At 45.2% G+C, this 18,228-nt stretch overlaps 1 protein-coding gene across 3 annotated transcripts in view; it reads left to right on the top strand.

The window, feature by feature from the left end:
• Positions 1–18,228, top strand: part of IQGAP1 (IQ motif containing GTPase activating protein 1) — a 164,130-nt gene that overhangs the window by 100,572 nt on the left and 45,330 nt on the right. For all 3 annotated transcript variants that reach the window (XM_030576755.1, XM_030576756.1, XM_030576757.1), the window contains 8 exons: positions 4,132–4,222; positions 9,109–9,276; positions 9,664–9,806; positions 10,317–10,487; positions 12,697–12,780; positions 13,356–13,427; positions 13,516–13,585; positions 14,037–14,245. In XM_030576755.1, coding sequence (XP_030432615.1) covers positions 4,132–4,222; positions 9,109–9,276; positions 9,664–9,806; positions 10,317–10,487; positions 12,697–12,780; positions 13,356–13,427; positions 13,516–13,585; positions 14,037–14,245 — 1,008 coding nt within the window. The remainder of the gene's footprint in view (positions 1–4,131; positions 4,223–9,108; positions 9,277–9,663; positions 9,807–10,316; positions 10,488–12,696; positions 12,781–13,355; positions 13,428–13,515; positions 13,586–14,036; positions 14,246–18,228) is intronic.

Raw genomic sequence — 18,228 nt, 5'->3', positions numbered from 1 at the left:
ATTAGCAGAGCTGCGCACAGTGGCATGTGTTAAGGTGCCACTCCCCTTACTACTCTGGAGCCGCATTGTGAGCACTGAATGAGACAAAGGTCCTGTGGAAAATATAGCATGTGATCATGTAATTGAAGTTTGAATCATAATCAGTCAAATGAAGTTTGTACAGGTAGCCTTCATTTTGGCATTTCCTAACTTTTAAGTGCTTGACTTTGCAATATTAGCATTCTCTTAATATCAGTTTTTAATGTAAAATATATCTAATTTTATAATATAGAAAATAAAATTATAGAGACCAATGAATAATCGATTCATTGAGAGATTTGGGGAAGGAGAGAACATGCAAAACACATGCTACCAACAAGCTGCCTGCTTACTTCTCTTGCTTCCTATCCCTGATCTGATGATTGTATAGATTGTAAGTGGGAACATTATCTCCTGAATTGTCTGTAAAGAATTTGGCAGGCTTTCAGCACTAGATAATAACAAGCAGAAGTTAGGGAGATAAGTATGCAGCTCATCTTCATAGCTGGGGAAGAGGTAGGGGGCATGATTCTTGTTGGGATGTGCCTGCTTTGGGTAGTTTGGAGTCAGAAACTGACCTTGCCTTTTTCTGTTCTCCCTGGGGAAGGGGATGGTAGATTTCTCTGCCTTTGGTGACTTGAGGAGGAGAGCTTATCTCAAAATCCATCACTGACTTTATCTAGGCAGGAATTTGGTTTATGAGACTAAGACCTATGTGGAGATCAGCAGTGGTTCCATATAAATGTAAACTTTTGAAATGGAGATGGCTGATAATTGCACAAATTACTAATGCAAATGAGGGCCCTGAAAGGGTTAAAATCTCTCAGGAACTGATCTGGGGTTGAATCATTTCCTTTTGCTGAGTCAGTGTGAAATAATGAGCTCCTTTTAGTGTGCTGGGAGCTTGTGCCAGGCTGGGCTGGTAACTGCAGTTGGGGTGAAATTGCCTTTTTTGGGCATTAACTCAGCTTCAGGGCCCCTCCCAGCTGCACTTGAAGTAATTTTAGAAATTGAGATATTAGACTACAGTATAGAAGGAAAACAGTGAAAATCTTTAACCTGACTAGTACTAGCTAGTAAATGTGTATATCTTGGACTGACTGTATGATTGCCACGAGTAACAGTCACTTAGTTTCTCCTTGGATGGTGGGCTACTGTATGCATAGCTGACATTTTCCAGGCAACAATACATGTGGAAGTTTTTAGAGAAGTCAAAAGCAAGGTCTGTTTTCATAGAGAAGAAAGAGAAATAGGCCATGTCTACATCTAAAATTTTGCAGCGCTGGTTGTTACAGCTGTATTAGTACAGCTGTATAGGGCCAGCGCTGCAGAGTGGCCACACTTACAGCAACCAGCGCTGCAAGTGGTGTTAGATGTGGCCACACTGCAGCGCTGTTGGGCGGCTTCAAGGGGGGTGAGACCAGCTTCGCCGCGGTTTGCTCTCGCGTTCCCCGAACCACCCTGCAAACCGCAGGGAAGGAGACCTGCTTGCTCGGGGGTTCCGGGAACGCGAGAGCAAACCGGGAAAGGAGACCAGCTTCGCCGCGGTTTGCTCTCGCGTTCCTGGAACCACCCAGCAAACCGCAGGGAAGGAGACCTGCTTGCTCGGGGGTTCCGGGAACGCGAGAGCAAACCGGGAAAGGAGACCAGCTTCGCCGCGGTTTGCTCTCGCGTTCCCGGAACCACCCAGCAAACCGCAGGGAAGGAGACCTGCTTTCTCGGGGTTCGGGGAACGCGAGAGCAAGCTGGGGAAGGAGACCAGTTTGATTACCAGAGGCTTCCTCGGTGATGCTGGGATACCTGCTTATTCCACGGAGGTCAAGAAAAGCGCTGGTAAGTGTCTATACTTGATTACCAGCGCTGGATCACCAGCGCTGGATCCTCTACACCCGAGACAAAACGGGAGTACGGCCAGCGCTGCAAACAGGGAGTTGCAGCGCTGGTGGTGCCCTGCAGATGTGTACACCTCCTAAGTTGCAGCGCTGTAACTCCCTCACCAGCGCTGCAACTTTCTGATGTAGACAAGCCCATAGTTTCCTTACTATTCACTGCATGTGGCTGAAGCCCTGCAATGCTAAATGTGTGAGTTTTTTTCCAAAGCCATCGTAGTCCTCCGGTCATGCTGTGGATTGACTTTTACTATCAGAGATCGGAGTGTGCAAAGTTGTTACCTTTATCAAAGTGGACTAGAAAAGTCCTCTTCCCCCCTCCACCAGGGTAGTTTCTCTCCTTATGCCATTCTCCTGGGATCAGATTGACCTTTAGCTGAAAGCTGCCTGTTTTGGACATGTCCCTTTCACTCAAGAAAGCAACAGATATCCAAGTCATTGTGTGACCTGCCTCAAAGCTACGGAATTAAACTATGTTAATAGGGCAAATTCAGAGGATGTTAGGAAATGCCTCTTTTGGAACTGACCCTCAAACCCCCTGTTTCACACTGTAGAGAGTGGCTCTTTATGCTGTATGGCTGTGGTGGACTTCGTGCTAGAGTTGAGCGTTTCCTGTATTCTGTACAGTGAGGGCTGAGGGACGTGCTTTCAGTTTTTAGTAATTAGCAACAGGAAGCAAATAGTGGGTGGGGAGAGACTATACTTGGCAGCTGCAAGGTCATTTGTTCTTCATGCATCTGTTTTAGGTCTTCGTTAAACTTCTACCCCTTTTTCCTCATCTCAGTCTCCTGCACATAAACACAGCTGACTAGTTTTGTTCAGAGTCCAACCAGAACAGTTCATTGTGTGTGATGAAGGCCCTATATATGATGGCTTGTTAAACAGGGTTCCCACGCTTAGTTTAAAGTCTGTTTAAATGCACTTCCAGGCAAAGACCATTCTAATTCATTTTGGCCTCACAATGTGGATGAGGAGAAACCAAGTTTGAATCCTGTTTAAGAACTCTTTTTACATGTTTTGTAGCCTCTTCATAAATAGGCTAGAGCAAGGATGGGCAAACTATGGCTCAGGGCCGTATCCGGCCCTTCAGACATTTTAATCCAGTCCTCAAGCTCCCGCCGGCGAGTGGAGTTGGGGGCTTGCCCTGTTCCGGTGCTCCAGCCAGGGAGCAGGGTCAAGGGCTTGCCCCACTCCGCACGTGCCATGGCTCCACACAGCTCCCAGAAGCAGGGGCATGTCCCCCCGCCAGCTCCTATGCATAGGGGTATCCAGGGGGCTCCGTGCAGTACTCCTGCCCCAAGCGCCATCCCAGCAGCTCCCATTGGCCGGGAACCACGGCCAGTGGGAGATGCAAGGGTGGTGCCTGCGGACGGGGCAGTGTGCAGACCTGCCTGGCTCCGCCTCTGAGTAGGAGCTGGAGGGGAGACATGCCGCTGCTTCCGGAAGCTGCTTGAGGTAAGCGACACCTGGAGCCTACACCCCTGCCCTCCTTCTGCGCCCCTGCCCCAGCCCTAATCCCCCTCCCACTCTCCTAACTGCTTGGTCCCAGCCCGGAGCACCCTCTTGCACCCCCAACCCCGCACCCCCAGCTGGAGCCCTCATCCCCCCCCCCGCACCCTAACCCCCTGTCCCAGCCCAGATCCCCCTCCCGCACCATGATCTCCTAATTTCTGGCCCCAGCCGGAGTCCTCACCCCGTCCTGCACCTTAACCCCCAATTTCGTGAGCATTCATGGCCCGCCATACAATTTCCATACCTAGATGTGGCCCTTAGGCCAAAAAGTTTGCCCACTCCGGGCTAGAGTCTGTTTACCTGATAGTATGGGAAGAAATGTCCTCTAAGTGGCTTTAGGCTACTTGGTGCTAATTCAGTGGCCTGTTGCTCTCATGTCCCTGATCTCTGCTTATTAAAGCTATGCACAATATTAGAATCTATCAGTTGCTTCCCCTTCCTCAGCAAATTTATCTTTGGAAATGAGATGATGGGAGAATAGGAGAACCTGCTTGAGTTATGGCTGTAGCAGCCTCTGCTGGTCACAGGAACATATGAAGTTCTAATTCTTGTGCTGTAGTCTAATGCAGAGTATCTGGAGAGGAATGTGGCTTTTTTTTGTCTGTGGCCAAAACTTAATGTGTCAACACTTGCTGTGTGTGCAGTTTACTTCACAAGGCACAATTATCTTAGATGCACAGCTGGAGATGAGCTTTTTTCCATTTTTCTTTAGGACACTCAGGATGAGACAGCTGTGCTGTGGCTGGATGAAATTCAGGATGGAATTCATCGATCCAACAGGGACACAGAGGAGGCACAGAAATGTAAGTTTCATATTAAGTGTTTCTATTAATCTTCATCATCAGACATCCTCAGACTTTCTAGAAGATGGTTCAGACATAGAGCTTTTGCTGTGTATATGTGAGAGAGAATGTGGAGTGCTCTGTTTCAGGTGGAGTCCATGTGCATAACGCAATATGCAAGGTGAGGTCAGACTGTTAACTTATTTTAATGTTATTTTTCCACATCATTATGTCACCTTCCGAATACATCCAAGCATCCAATTTGATATTTTTTACCACTGCAGCACATTGGGCAAGTGTCTTCACCAAACTGCACACAATAATACCTACATCTTTTTCCTGAGGTTGCAATCAATTCGTTACTCATCTGTGTATTTGTGCATGCACACACAATTTAAATGATTTCATCCAGTTCATATTACATTGTATTTGTCTATGGTAAATATAATCTGCCATTGTTTTGCCCCGTCACTCAGTTTTATTAGATGCTTCTGGAGTTCCTCAAATTTGCACTGATTTTTACTAACCTAAATAATTTTGTGCATCAGCATTTTTCACCTGTGCTATTCTCCACAGCTTTCAGATACCCTAAAAAAATCATGAACAGTAGGCCTAGCACTGGTTCATGGGCACCTCACTATTCACTTCCTTTCTATCTCTAGAAACCATGGTTGATTCCTGCTCTTTGCTTCCTAACTCAGCTCTTTTTTTCAGTTCCTGACAGAATTTTTCCTCTTCTCTTGTGGTTTTAAGTTTCTTTGATGGCCTATTGTTATAGACTTTATCAAAGCTTTTTGAAATTCTTTTCACCATTTTCCTTTATTTGTCATTTTAACTTTCTGAAACAAGTGGGCACCCTGCTAACTTCCATACCTTTAAATTTTCAAGATTTTTTTCTTGCATTTTATGTGTTTTATGATTTTTTTATATTCTCACATTATCTGTAACATTTATCATGTGAACCGATTAGCATCTTTTGTATTGAGGACGAAGGCAGAGCAGCTGAGCGTTTTATTTTCTCCAGGCTCCTGCCCTCCCCTCCCCCGCTTTTAGTAGTCATCTTACATTTTTCTTGATATTCTTTTTTAACCCCTGTCATGTTTTATAAAATATATTCTTATTCTTGTCTACTTTAATATCTAATATTATAGTATCACAGTAATTACATTAAATGATTCAAAAAATACATGATTACCACACTTAGCCACATGCTTGAAGCAAGAACTCTGAAAGCTCAAAGTTCTATGCCTTTGGTTCTAGAATGGAACATGGTGCATCTCCACTACAGTGACTTAACAGCTCTCTTCCTTTGTGCTTCTAACCATCTGTAAACGTTCACTGTTGGAGTTTGCCCCTCTCTGGGGTGGCTGGGAGCCAGGCCGCCTCACTACATGGCACAACAAACGACAGTTCCGGGCTCAGACCCTCAGGCAGGGGCTGAGTAAACAGTTCAGTATATTAAGCCCAGGCCCTAGGTCGGCAGGGCAACAAACAACAGTTCAGGGGCTCAGACCCTCAGGCAGGGGCTGAGCAAACAGTTCAGTATATTAAGCCCAGGCCCTGGGTCGGGGCGGGGCAACAAACAACGGTTCAGGGGCTCAGACCCTCAGGCAGGGGCTGAGCAAACAGTTCAGTATATTAAGCCCAGGCTCCTAGGCCTGAGCGTCGGGGCGAGAGGGAGACTGCCACCCGTGAGTGGGGTGGCAGGGGGGACACAGGCCCGCCCACTCCTCTGCGTCCCAGCCCGGGGCCCTAACAGTGGCCGGCAGCCTGCTGCTATGTCAGTGGGGATCCTGGCCGCAACACACTGACATTGACTCTGGGTGTGCTGCAGCCAGATTAGGGTTGGCTGCCCCAGGGCTACTTCCGATCTCCCCCTCTACCGGTACCTCTGTCTCGGTGGTGTCTTCTGCAGCGTCCCACACCAGGGGCTCCTCAGGATACTGAGCGAGGGGTAAACTGGGCAGCTCCTCGGGGTCCCTTTGTACAGGCCGGACTAGGGGGTCTTACAGCGCCTGATCGGCCTCCAGGCTCCGCAAGTATGGCCAGTCCTTGGGTCAGTCGCAGGTGGCAGGAGTCTCCCCAGCGAGAGCTAGGGCACCAGTGTCTGGCCTCTCCAGCGGCCAGGCAGCTTCTGAGCCCTGGGGCTGGGCTTTTATACTTCCTGCCCTGTGCCTTGACCTCTGGGGGGCGGGCACAGGCTCCTGCGTCTCCGCCCACTTTGGCATCTGTAAGGGCTTGTCCCTCTCTGGGGCGGCTGAGAGCCAGGCTGCCTTACTACACCATCCTTCAGGGTTTGTAGTGCTTTAAACACAGGCCTACACTTTCTTTTGTCTCAAAGGTGAACATGCACTTCCATTTTGTGCATTTCCTCCTCTTTGTTTCCTTTTATGTCTTGTAGATGTTCAGAAAAGCAGCATCTTCAAAGAGTGACCTAGCCAACACCAAGTTTAAGAATGTATTATGGACACATCCTAAAATCCTTCAAATATAGTAATGGATTTGCATGCTAATTCATTGCCTTACTAATATTCTTTGATGTCCATATTTGGCCATAGACCTTTCTCTGCAAGTTCCATGTGAAAAGGTCCCTAGAATTTTATCTAGAATGGATTAAAAGCCATTAAATTAACCCGACCCTTTGTTTCCATGGGTACCAACAGAAATCAACAATGACAAGTGCAGAGTCCTGTGCTTAGGATGGAAGAATCCCATGCACTACTACAGACTAGGGACCGAATGGCTAAGCAGCAGTTCTGCAGAAAAGAACCTAGTGATAATGATGAACGAGAAGCTGGATATGAGTCAACAGTGTGCCCTTGTTGCCAAGAAGGCTAATGGCATTTTGGGCTGTATAAGTAGGGGCATTGCCAGCAGATCGAAGGACATGATCATTCCCCTCTATTCGACATTGGTGAGGCCTCATCTGGAGTACTGTGTCCAGTTTTGGGCCCCACACTACAAGAAGGATGTGAAAAAATTGGAAAGAGTCCAGCAGAGGACAACAAAAATGATTAGGCGGCTGGAGCACATGACTTATGAGGAGAGGCTGAGGGAACTGGGATTGTTTAGTCTGCAGAAGAGAAGACTGAGGGGGGATTTGATAACTGCTTTCAACTACCTGAAAGGGGGTTCCAAAGAGGATGGATCTAGACTGTTCTCAGTGGTAGCAGATGACAGAACAAGGAGTAATGGTCTCAAGTTGCAGTGGGGGAGGTTTAGGTTGGACATTAGGAAAAGCTTTTTCACTAGGAGGGTGGTGAAGCACTGGAATGGGTTCCCTAGGGAGGTGGTGAAATCTCCTTCCTTGGAGGTTTTTAAGGCCTGGCTTGAGAAAGCCCTGGCTGGGATGATTTAGTTGGGGATTGGTCCTGCTTTGAGCATGAGGTTGGACTAGATACCTCCTGACGTCCCTTCCAACCCTGATGTTCTGTGATTCTAATAGGTTGTGCTACCTCCATGAAAACATGTCTAAATGGACAGTTTGTCATGGCAGCTATTTGAAGGTCTTGTCAAGGAACATACAGTCTGAGAAGAGATGGTTTCTGCTGCCAACTTCCAATCAGTTTCTGTCAAACTGTAGATCTGTAGGGTATCTACAAGGAATCCTCTATACACCTTTTACAAAGCGTTGATGCTTGAACTTGGCCTGTTTTGAGCAAGGAGTGATTCATGTAGGGCTTTCTGTACACTAAATATTGACCCATCTGTCAATAACCTTAGTCCCAGATTTGGACCTTAGCGTCCAAAATATGGGGGTTAGCATGAAAACCTCCAAGCTTAGTCACCAGTTGGACCTGGTACTTGCTGCCACCACCCAAAAAATTAGAGTGTTTTGGGGCACTCTGGTCCCCCTGAAAAACCTTCCCTGGGGACCCCAAGACCCAAATCCCTGGAGTCTCACAACAAAGGGAAATAATCCTTTCCCTTCCCCCACCCCCGTTGCTCCTGGAGAGATACACAGACACAAGCTCTGTGAATCCAAACAGAGGGACTCCCCCTCTCCGTTCCCGGTCCTGGAAACAAAAAGGACTTTCCTATTCCCCCAGAGGGAATGCAAAATCAGGCTAGCCAATTCAACACACACCGATCTCCCCTGATTTCTTCCTCCCACCAATTCCCTGGTGAGTACAGACTCAATTTCCCTGAAGTAAAGAAAAACTCCAACAGGTCTTAAAATAAAGCTTTATATAAAAAAGAAAGAAAAAATACAAATGGTCTCTCTGTATTAAGATGATACAATACAGGGTCAATTGCTTAAAAGAAATATGAATAAACAGCCTTATTCAAAAAGAATACAAATTAAAGCACTCCAGCACTTATATTCATGCAAATACCAAAGAAAAAAAACCATATAAGTTACTATCTGATCTCTTTGTCCTTACACTTAGAAACAAAAGATTAGAAAACAGAACTACTTCTCCAAAGCTCAGAGAAAGCAGGCAGCCAGAAAACAAAGACCTCAGACACACAATTCCCTCCACCCAAAGTTGAAAAAATCCGGTTTCCTGATTGGTCCTCTGGTCAGGTGCTCCAGGTGAAAGAGACATTAACCCTTAGCTATCTGTTTATGACACCATCCTCCTCAGTCTTCATTTTCAATCTCATCCCCAGTGGTATTATTCACAGATTGTGACCTCTCCTGGTGAACTGAGAGAGAGACGGCTAGGATGCTGGGTGAAGTATCTAAGTGGAAAGGGCAGGGTGGAGTGGAAGTAGAACATCTGACAATGGTGATGTGCTCTGTTGAAGACACTTGATTCCTAAAGATGTGCACCTAATGTCTCTTTTCTGCCACCCTCAGAGAAACATTCAAAGTTGCTTTTCTATTAATCTGTTCTGTGTTTGGTGTGGACCACTGAGCCCCTGCGTGCCAAGCTAACCCTCTCTTTTGTGTATTATCTAAGTTTCATTAGGAATTCTGGCCATTAATGAAGCAGTGGTCCATGGTGATGTGGGCCAGACCCTCAGTGCCCTGCGCTCGCCTGATGTTGGACTGTATGGAGTCACTCCAGAGTGTGATGAGACATACCAGCATGACCTGGCAGAAGCCAAGAGAGAGAAAATGGCAGCAGGTGAATGTGGGGGTTATACAACTGAATTTTAAATGGTAAACTGACGAGGAGAAAATAGATGAATCCGTGATGGTGGAATGGAAAGCAGAGGCCAGGGAAGAAATTGGTCTGGAAAGGAGTCTAGGGCTATGTGGTGGGGATGGGGGATGACTTTAACATTTAGAAAATATACTTTTACTTAAATGTTTGGTAGAATGTTCTCTATTTCAGGAGCATGTTATGGTAGGTAGCTCAGTAAGGTCTTGGGGGAATGTGACATCTGCTTTTCTAGTTGCAGTGAACATATAGTTGAAAGTAGTTGTACTGATGATTGCTTAATTAACGTTATCTGTGTGTTGGGAGGCTATGCTTCCCCTTCAATTCTTGTACTTCAATTTCTGCTCATAGGGGACAATGGCAGTGAGTGGGTGAAGCACTGGGTGAAAGGAGGCTATTATTATTACCATAACCTGCGAACCAGAGAGGGACGTTGGGATGAACCCTCAGGATTTGTGCAGAATAATACCCAGCTCTCCCGGGAGGAGATACAGGTAGCAGAATAACATGTGCTCATTGTCTCCCTGAAAAGAGCAAATTCTTTGTAGTTGCTCACCTGAGTAATTCTCCCCAGTATTATCCTAAGAGTTAAAGCTTAAGTCCAAATAGAATTATTGGCTAAAAGATAATGCTGTTTAAAAATAACTAAAACAAATAATTTGCTGCCGCATCTTCCTCTCATTTGTTCCTTTTTGGGTGTGCCTCCATGCCCTTTTGCTTTTGCCATTATGCTATACAGATGCTTTGCACCCTTCCTTCTGGGGAGTTGCAGATTTTTATAGACTATGTATTTCACCTTGGCTCCGTCTTTCAGGAAATTCCTTCTCTCAGCAGAAAAGATATAGAGGAGCCACTTCAACAAATTCACCATAACTTTGAGCTCAGGCTCATGATCCCAATGTATACTGAAGGATAATTTTAGGATATTTTGTGCATGATATAGCAAGTTAATTTACCATCTTGATTTTGTCTCCACTGCCTCTTCCTCCATAACACTAATTCAGAGCTCTATCTCTGGAGTCACTGCTGCATACAACAGAGAGCAGCTCTGGCTTGCCAATGAGAACCTGATTACCAGGCTGCAGGCTTGCTGCCGTGGGTACCTTGTTCGCCAGGAATTCAACTCCAGAATGAATTTCTTGAAGAAGCAAGTCCCTGCAATCACTTGTATCCAGGTAGTGCAGTCTTATGTCTCTGTCCATGGATGACTTCTTCTGTGTCCATACTACATATACTGTGATACTATTATTATTTATTTATGTGAATTATAGTAGTGCCTAGAAACCAGAGTCTCATTGTTCTGGTTGCTACAAACAGTACAAACATCTAATAGAAAGACAGCCCCTGCCCTGAAGAGTTTATTTTGCTTATCCATTTTCATGTGAAACCAGCAAATTCCTCCTCAGGCAGAACTGCAGGGAGAGGAATGTATCAGAGAAGACCTTCTAGTGGTTTATTGTTTGGTCAGCCATTGATGTTTGTTTTGGGGACAGGAGTATGCCAGGTGCTTTGTGTTGAAGAATTTATCTCATGAACTGCTCAGTAATGTACACTGGGACTGCACTATATCTGAAGTATATTAGAGCTGTTGAATCATCTCCATCTCTTGTGGGCCTTCTGTCCCTTCAGTGAGGATGCACTCTGACGTAATTGTATCCTGGGACCTGCTTTCTATCTCTGAAGAAATGTGCTTGTTCCGTTTTTTATTAGCTTATTTCAAGCTGGTGATATCTGGAAAGTGACTTTCATAGACGTTGTGAGTGGACAAGTGGGGGAACTGCACCAGAAATAAAGGGAAGGTTTGTGAATAGTGGGTGGCAACATCAGACCTACCAGCGTAGGGATAGCAGAAAGTCTGAGAGAGTAAATTGTACGCATACATTTTATAAAATCCCAACGTGGACCTGATTGTCTCATGAAGACAACCCCTGTCACTGGAAAAGGTGAAAGAGTTGAGGGCAGGGAAGGTAGCCTGATTGGCAGGAGAAGAAGCCGAAGGAAGTCTTAGCATATGTCTATACTAAAAAATAAAGTCAACCTATATTAGGTTGGCTTCATTGTTGATAAATTCAAAGTAATGCACATTGGAAAAAATAATCCCAACCATACATATAAAATGATGGGGTCTAAACTGGCTGTTACCACTCAAGAAAGAGATCTTGGAGTCATTGTGGATAGTTCTCTGAAAACATCCACTCAATGTGCAGTAGCGGTCAAAAAAGCAAATAGAATGTTGGGAATCATTAAGAACAGGGTAGATAATAAGACAGAAAATATCATATTGTCTCTGTATAAATCCATGATCATAGAATATCAGAGTTGGAAGGGAACTCAGGAGGTCATCTAGTCCAACCCCCTGCTCAAAGCAGGACCAATCCCCAACTAAATCATCCCAGGCAGGGCTTTCTTAAGCCTGACCTTAAAAACCTCTCAGGAAGAAGATTCCATCACCTCCCATGGTAACCCATTCCAGTGCTTCACCACCCTTCTAGTGAAAAAGTTTTCTCTAATATCCAACCTAAACCTCCCCCACTGCAACTTGAGACCCTTACTCCTTGTTCTGTCATCAGATATGAGCTGATGTAAGTAGCAGTGTGTGTATAGATGCTTTGTTGCCCTAACTACACTGACATAAGCCCTAGCCTCTCATGGAAGTAGAGTTGTTATGTTGCGGTAGTAGGCCACATACATAGTCAGGACATGGCTGTAGTGTACACACTGACATAATTAGATCGATGTAAGCTGCCTTACATCGATCTATCTGTGTAGTGTAGATCAGACCTTAGAAACTGGCTTCACCTACCTTGGTAGCTGGCCAAAACTGGAGACTCAGTAAGGAGATTGGGGAAGCAGAGAGCAGACACAAAAGCAGGAGATCTGCGAAAAACTGGGAGCTAGGGAAGACTGGTCAGGACTCTTATATGGAGTGTCCTTTCTCCTATTACCTGTTGTAATCCTTCTGTCTGAAGCTGATACAACTTGCCCTCTTGTGCTATTTAATTGCAATGTAGATGTTTGAGCTCAGGCTGGACCCTCTGAGGTGGGAGGGTCCCAGGGCTCGACCTGCAGCCTGAGCCCAAATGTCTACACTGCAGTTACATAGCCTCTCAGCCCAAGCACATAGCCTCTCAGCCCAAGCCCTATGAGCCTGAGTAAGCTGGCACAGGCCAGCTGCGGATGTCTAACTGCATTGTAGATGTACCCATAGTGCATCTAACATTTTTCATACATATTAAAAAAAAACCCACCAAATTATGAATCCTCAATTTTATACTTGGACAAAGGCAAACTTGGGAAGATGAATAGTATTAAGAGTATTAAGAATGGTAATGCTTTGAAAAGTAAATTTGTATATGTATGCGTGTGTGCATTGTCTGTTTTCAGTCTCAGTGGCGTGGCTACAAGCAACGGAAGGAATACCAAGGTCGCTTGGAGTACCTGCGAGCACACAAGGACCAAGTAGTGAAGGTACAGTTTCCATGGAAGTGTGTCTACTCATAGTCGTAGAAATTAGAGATGGAAAAGAACTTTTAGGTCATATAGTCTATTCTCAGGAGCCAGGGCAGAATTATTCAGTATCATGGATTATGTACTGTTTCTAGTTCTTTGTACAGTGTGGTTTTAAAAATCACCGGGGCTTCTTCCTCTTTTCCTGATAGAAAATTCACTGCCTTACTGATCCCATGGTCAGAAAGTTTTTTCTGATGTTCATTCTAAATCCTTCTCTAACTTTACCCCGTTCTCCTAATTGTACCTCCTCCTTGTGTATGATCCTAAATAATCTCTCTCCCTTCCTGGCACTGATATTATATTATATCCCTTCAAATATTTATAGAATGTTAGGATTTGCTTCTCTCCTTCCTCATCTGTAATTTAGCGAAAATTTACATATTTAACATCAATTCCTCCAGCTCCCTGATAATTTTTGTTGCATTTCTATAAATTCTTGCTAATTCCTCAATGTTTTTGTGGCAATAAGGTTGTTGTGGGACCCTGTAATGAGGAAAGAGTTTCTCTCTGAGTGTCTCATTACTACTTCACAGATTCAGTCAATGACCAGAATGTATCAAGCCAGAAAGCGGTACAGAGATCGTCTGCAGTATTTCAGAGACCATGTAAGAGTCTCTCTGCTACACTAGTTTTAATATTTATTTTTTGTATTACACTATGAATGAAATGATGTGGGATTTTTTTTCCTCCTAGATAAATGACATTGTAAAAATCCAGGCCTTTATTCGTGCAAATAAAGCACGAGATGACTACAAAACTCTCAGTAAGTATTGCCAAGGGAATGGGGCTTATATACCTGAAGAGTCAGTATTTCCATGGCACACTGCTAATGTAGTCTGTATCACTGTAGACCATTTAGAAGAGTAGTAGTATGGGAGGTATTTGGGGTGGCATTGGTAGGGGAGAGTGTAAGGTTGGGGAGCACTAGGAGTGAGAAATTTTAAATCCAGACATCACTGTAGCTACTGATGAGTAGAACTACAGCTTCTCAATTAACCTGCATCACAAATTGGCCTAGATTTGATATTTGTGTGACTCTTTCATTTGTTGCTGGTTATGCTCATGTTTTATCAAAAAATAAGTAATTCCAAATCTTGCTGTTTATATTGTGTGGTGCTAAATTTGTCAGGTGAAAAACAGATACTTCATATGCTGTTAAAATGAGTATTCATTGGTTTCTCTTGCTTTTTGCCTGGTATTTCATTTCTTTTTAGTCAGTGCTGAAGACCCACCTATGGCTGTAGTCCGGAAATTTGTCCACTTACTGGATCAGAGTGACCAAGATTTTCAGGAAGAGCTTGACCTAATGAAGCTGCGTGAGGAGGTTGTGACCCTAATTCGATCCAATCAGCAACTGGAAAATGACCTCAATCTGATGGACATCAAAATTGGACTGCTTGTGAAAAACAAAATCACACTGCAGGTATGAAGCATGCTAATAGGGAAAGCCAAAGTACAGAGTCAGGCATATAGACCAGATAGTGGAGAGAACCAGCCCCCACCCCCCAGCTCTTAACTGTTCTAGACAGCTCTACTAATTGAATAGTCAGTTCCACTGTGGGGAAGGAAGTGCATGTGAAACAGAGGGCCTCTGTGCGAAAGTCAAGGCAAGTGGAAGTTGATGGGGATTCAGAAGGACAAGTGAGTGGTTGTAGCACAGCTGAAAGAAGGAAAGGAAAGAAAAGAAATGCTTCAGAGATGATGTGGGGGGCCTTCTGAGGTGGCTGCCTGAGAGAGAGGTTTGTTATAGAAGGTGGTGATTGTTCAAAGCAAAAATATTACTGCTGTGCCCCTTTGATGTCATAGTCTCTTAAATAATAATTAATGTGCCCAGCACAGTATAGAACAGAGACATAGTCACTGCCCCAGTAGTATACAGTCTAAATCAGGCAAAAATCACTTTGCACTGTGGATCAGACACATGATAAGCCAAGGGAAGGTTGTACTGTAAATTGTGGCAAGTATCCTAGGAGGTTTGTTGTTGAAATGTTTCACAGAGAGGATAGAATTGTCTAGAGACAACTAAATGACTAGAACTCCTGAATTCTAATCTGGTTCTGGTTTGCTGAGGGGCTTTGGTAAACTTGCTTAATAGCTCAGTGGTTTGAGCATTGGTCTGTTAAACCCATGGTTGTGAGTTCAATCCTTGAGGGGGCCATTTAGGGAACTGGGGTAAAAATCTTTTGGGGGATTGGTCCTGCTTTGAGCAGGGGGTTGGTCTAGATGATCTGAGGTCCCTTCCAACCCTGATATTCTATTATTCTGATTCTCTGTGTCTCAGTGTCCCCATCTCTAAAATGGTTATAACAGTAATACATACATACATTGCATACAATCCATGCAACAAACCTCGATGCCAACTCTGCCCACATATCTACACCAGCGATACCATCACAGGACCTAACCAGATCAGCCACACCATCACCAGTTCATTCACCTGCACGTCCACCAATGTAATATACGCCATCATATGCCAGCAATGCCCCTCTGCTATGTACATCGGCCAAACTGGACAGGCCCTATGGAAAAGGATAAATGGACACAAATCAGATATTAGGAATGACAGTATACAAAAACCTGTAGGAGAACACTTCAACCTCCCTGGCCACACTATAGCAGACCTTAAGGTGGCCATCCTGCAGCAAAAAAACTTCAGGCCCAGACTTCAAAGAGAAACTGCTGAGCTTCAGTTCATCTGCAAATTTGACACCATCAGCTCAGGATTAAACAAAGACTGTGAATGGCTTGCCAACTACAAAACCAGTTTCTCCTCCCTTGGTTTTCATACTTCAACTGCTAGAACAGGGCCTCATCCTCCCTGATTGAACTAACCTCGTTATCTCTAGCTTGCTTGCATATATATGTACCTGCCCCTGGAAATTTCCACTACATGCATCTGACGAAGTGGGTATTCACCCATGAAAGCTCATGCTCCAAAACGTCTGTTAGTCTATAAGGTGCCACAGGATTCTTTGCTGCTTTTACAGATCCAGACTAACACAGCTACCCCTCTGATACTTGACATACATACATGCATTACACAAGTAAGAATGTTAGGGAATTCAGCCCCTTCACTCCAGCAAGTAAGCAAAATACTTTTATTTTAATTTTAAAAAAATGCACACATCTACTATCTTGGGCACTGTAACGGGTTGGGGACTCACCGCCTGGCACCTCCTGCTGGTGGCTCTGGGAATTAGCTCTGTCCAGTGGAGCGCCCCCTCCTGGTGGTGTCCCGTCCATCCTCTTGCCCTCTGTTGGCATCTCTGGACCCACGTTGCTCCCTGCTTGGCAGCATCCCTTTCGAGGCCACTGCCCTCCGGCAGTGCCCCTTAGTCCATCTGCAGCCCCTTCCGGGGATCGGTGATCAGCCGTCCTACACCCCAGCCACCATGTCCAACCGCCCTCTGAGTCCAGTCCCTCTTGTCAGGGATCTGGCGTAGTATAATAGCCACTCCCTACGGCCAATTGCTGGGTGTACTGCAAGGCCCTTCCTCTACTCTGGGTCCCGGCCCAGGGACCCTCTAGCGGCAGCCTCATTGTCCTCCTTCTCTTCCCTCCGCTGTCTGTTTCCCTGGGCCGCTTCCCCTATGGCCCCTTGCACCCGCTAGGCCCTTCCTTTCAGGGCCTGCAGCCTGGCATGCTACGGGCTAGAGCTCCCTAGCCTCCCCGAGCCTGGCCAGCACTGTGCTGTCACCCTTGGAGACTGACCCTCTCCTCTCTAAGGCCTGAGAAGACTGCCTGATGGTCTAGAAGAGCCTTTGCAGCGACAGTACAGCACGTGTCTCCATCCAATGTCCCATCACCAGCCGTTGGGGATATTTTGCTACTAACAGTGACAGATTGGCTACATGCCATTGTAGGCAGTCTCATCATACTGCCCCTACATAAACTTACCAAGCTCAGGAGACTGCTAAGTGACCTGACACGTCACAGCAGCTGCTGTTATACAAGCTCCTAAAACTTTCCAGCACTGTCTGTGATGCTGGCCAAATATTTAACAGCTGACACTGTGTCAGTGTCTCATTGGGACAGGTTAATACTGAGTTGGTGGTTGCTTTGATGGTAATGGCTAGGGACTTAGTTTTGTCTGAATTAATAACCAGACCAATACACACTGCACTGACAGTTGCCTCCTCAAGTTTATCTATCAACTAGTTCATGCCAACATTGAACACTGGTGACAGAACAAAGCCTTGATGAACTCCCATCGAGATAGGAAACCATGCCATATATCTGCCATTGACTCTTAATGCAGCTTTCCATTCCATTATAGAGCTCTTCTATCCCTGTCTTCCAGGGACGTTGAGTCACCTCATTAGATTCCATAGACTTGTTCAATGCACTTGAATAAAAGGGCTGGTGAAGTCTATAACAAGTGCTGTGCATGGCATATTAACTTTTTCAGTAGATGGTTGAATTTATCTCAAGATAAAGACCTGGTTGATAGCAGAATGACCAGTCTTAAAGCCACCCTGAGTACCCCAGCCTTTACCATGAAGTACATCGTTGATTGGAGATATTAATATTGGAAGCAAAGATTTTCCCTAGGAGTAACAGAATAATACCCAGGTAGTTGCTACATTCTACCTTATTGCCCTTTTTGAACAGATTGCCCCTTCTTCCAGTCATTGGGGATAAGAGTAGTATGCCAGATGGTCTAGAAGAGCCTTTGCAGTGACAGTACAGCATGTGTCTTCAGCAACTCCAGGGTAAAGTTAGAACCCATAATGTCTTCCCAGACTGCAGCTTATGGAGAAGGTGGCTCCTGTTCCTTCTCAAATGGAAGAGGGGCTGCAGGTGACAGACAGTTGAGGAGCATCTTGAAATGATCTTCCCATTGATACAGCTGATACTACAGGCTCTGGCCAATGTTGCTGTCCTGATTCTTACTAATCAAGATGGTGCCACCTTCTACTGCAAACACTGTAAAGTTAACTAGAGTGTGCTGAGATGGTGCCTGGAGGCAGCCTGTTCTAAACTGACTGTCTAAGACAACCATCAGGGTTCCTTATCTTATTATACAATGACTTGATGGCATTCCAAAGTCAAAACCATTGAGCCTTTGCTCTCAACAACTTGTCTTTGAAGACTCAAATTGCAGCCTTTGGGTCCCCCCCCCCCCCAACTCCAACTGCTAGGAGCATCTCCTCACTGATCCATGGATGAAATTTGGAGGGTTGAGGCCCCAGCACTGAGCTGGCAGTGTTCAGCGCTGATTATTTGAAACAAAGCCATTCCTCATCAGATGACAGACAGAATGAGACTTCAGTCTCTAATGCTTAAGCAGTTCAGAAGAGAGAGCTGTGTGATAGCTTGGTTGTAATAAGAGTCTTTTAATTAAATCAGACAAATTTAGGCTCATTAACTTGGCAGTCTTCTAAATCAGAGGTGCACTTTTATCAG

Source organism: Gopherus evgoodei, chromosome 10, assembly GCF_007399415.2.
Source record: "Gopherus evgoodei ecotype Sinaloan lineage chromosome 10, rGopEvg1_v1.p, whole genome shotgun sequence".
NCBI lineage: Eukaryota > Metazoa > Chordata > Testudines > Testudinidae > Gopherus > Gopherus evgoodei.
This window is presented reverse-complemented; position numbering and strand designations above follow the sequence as displayed.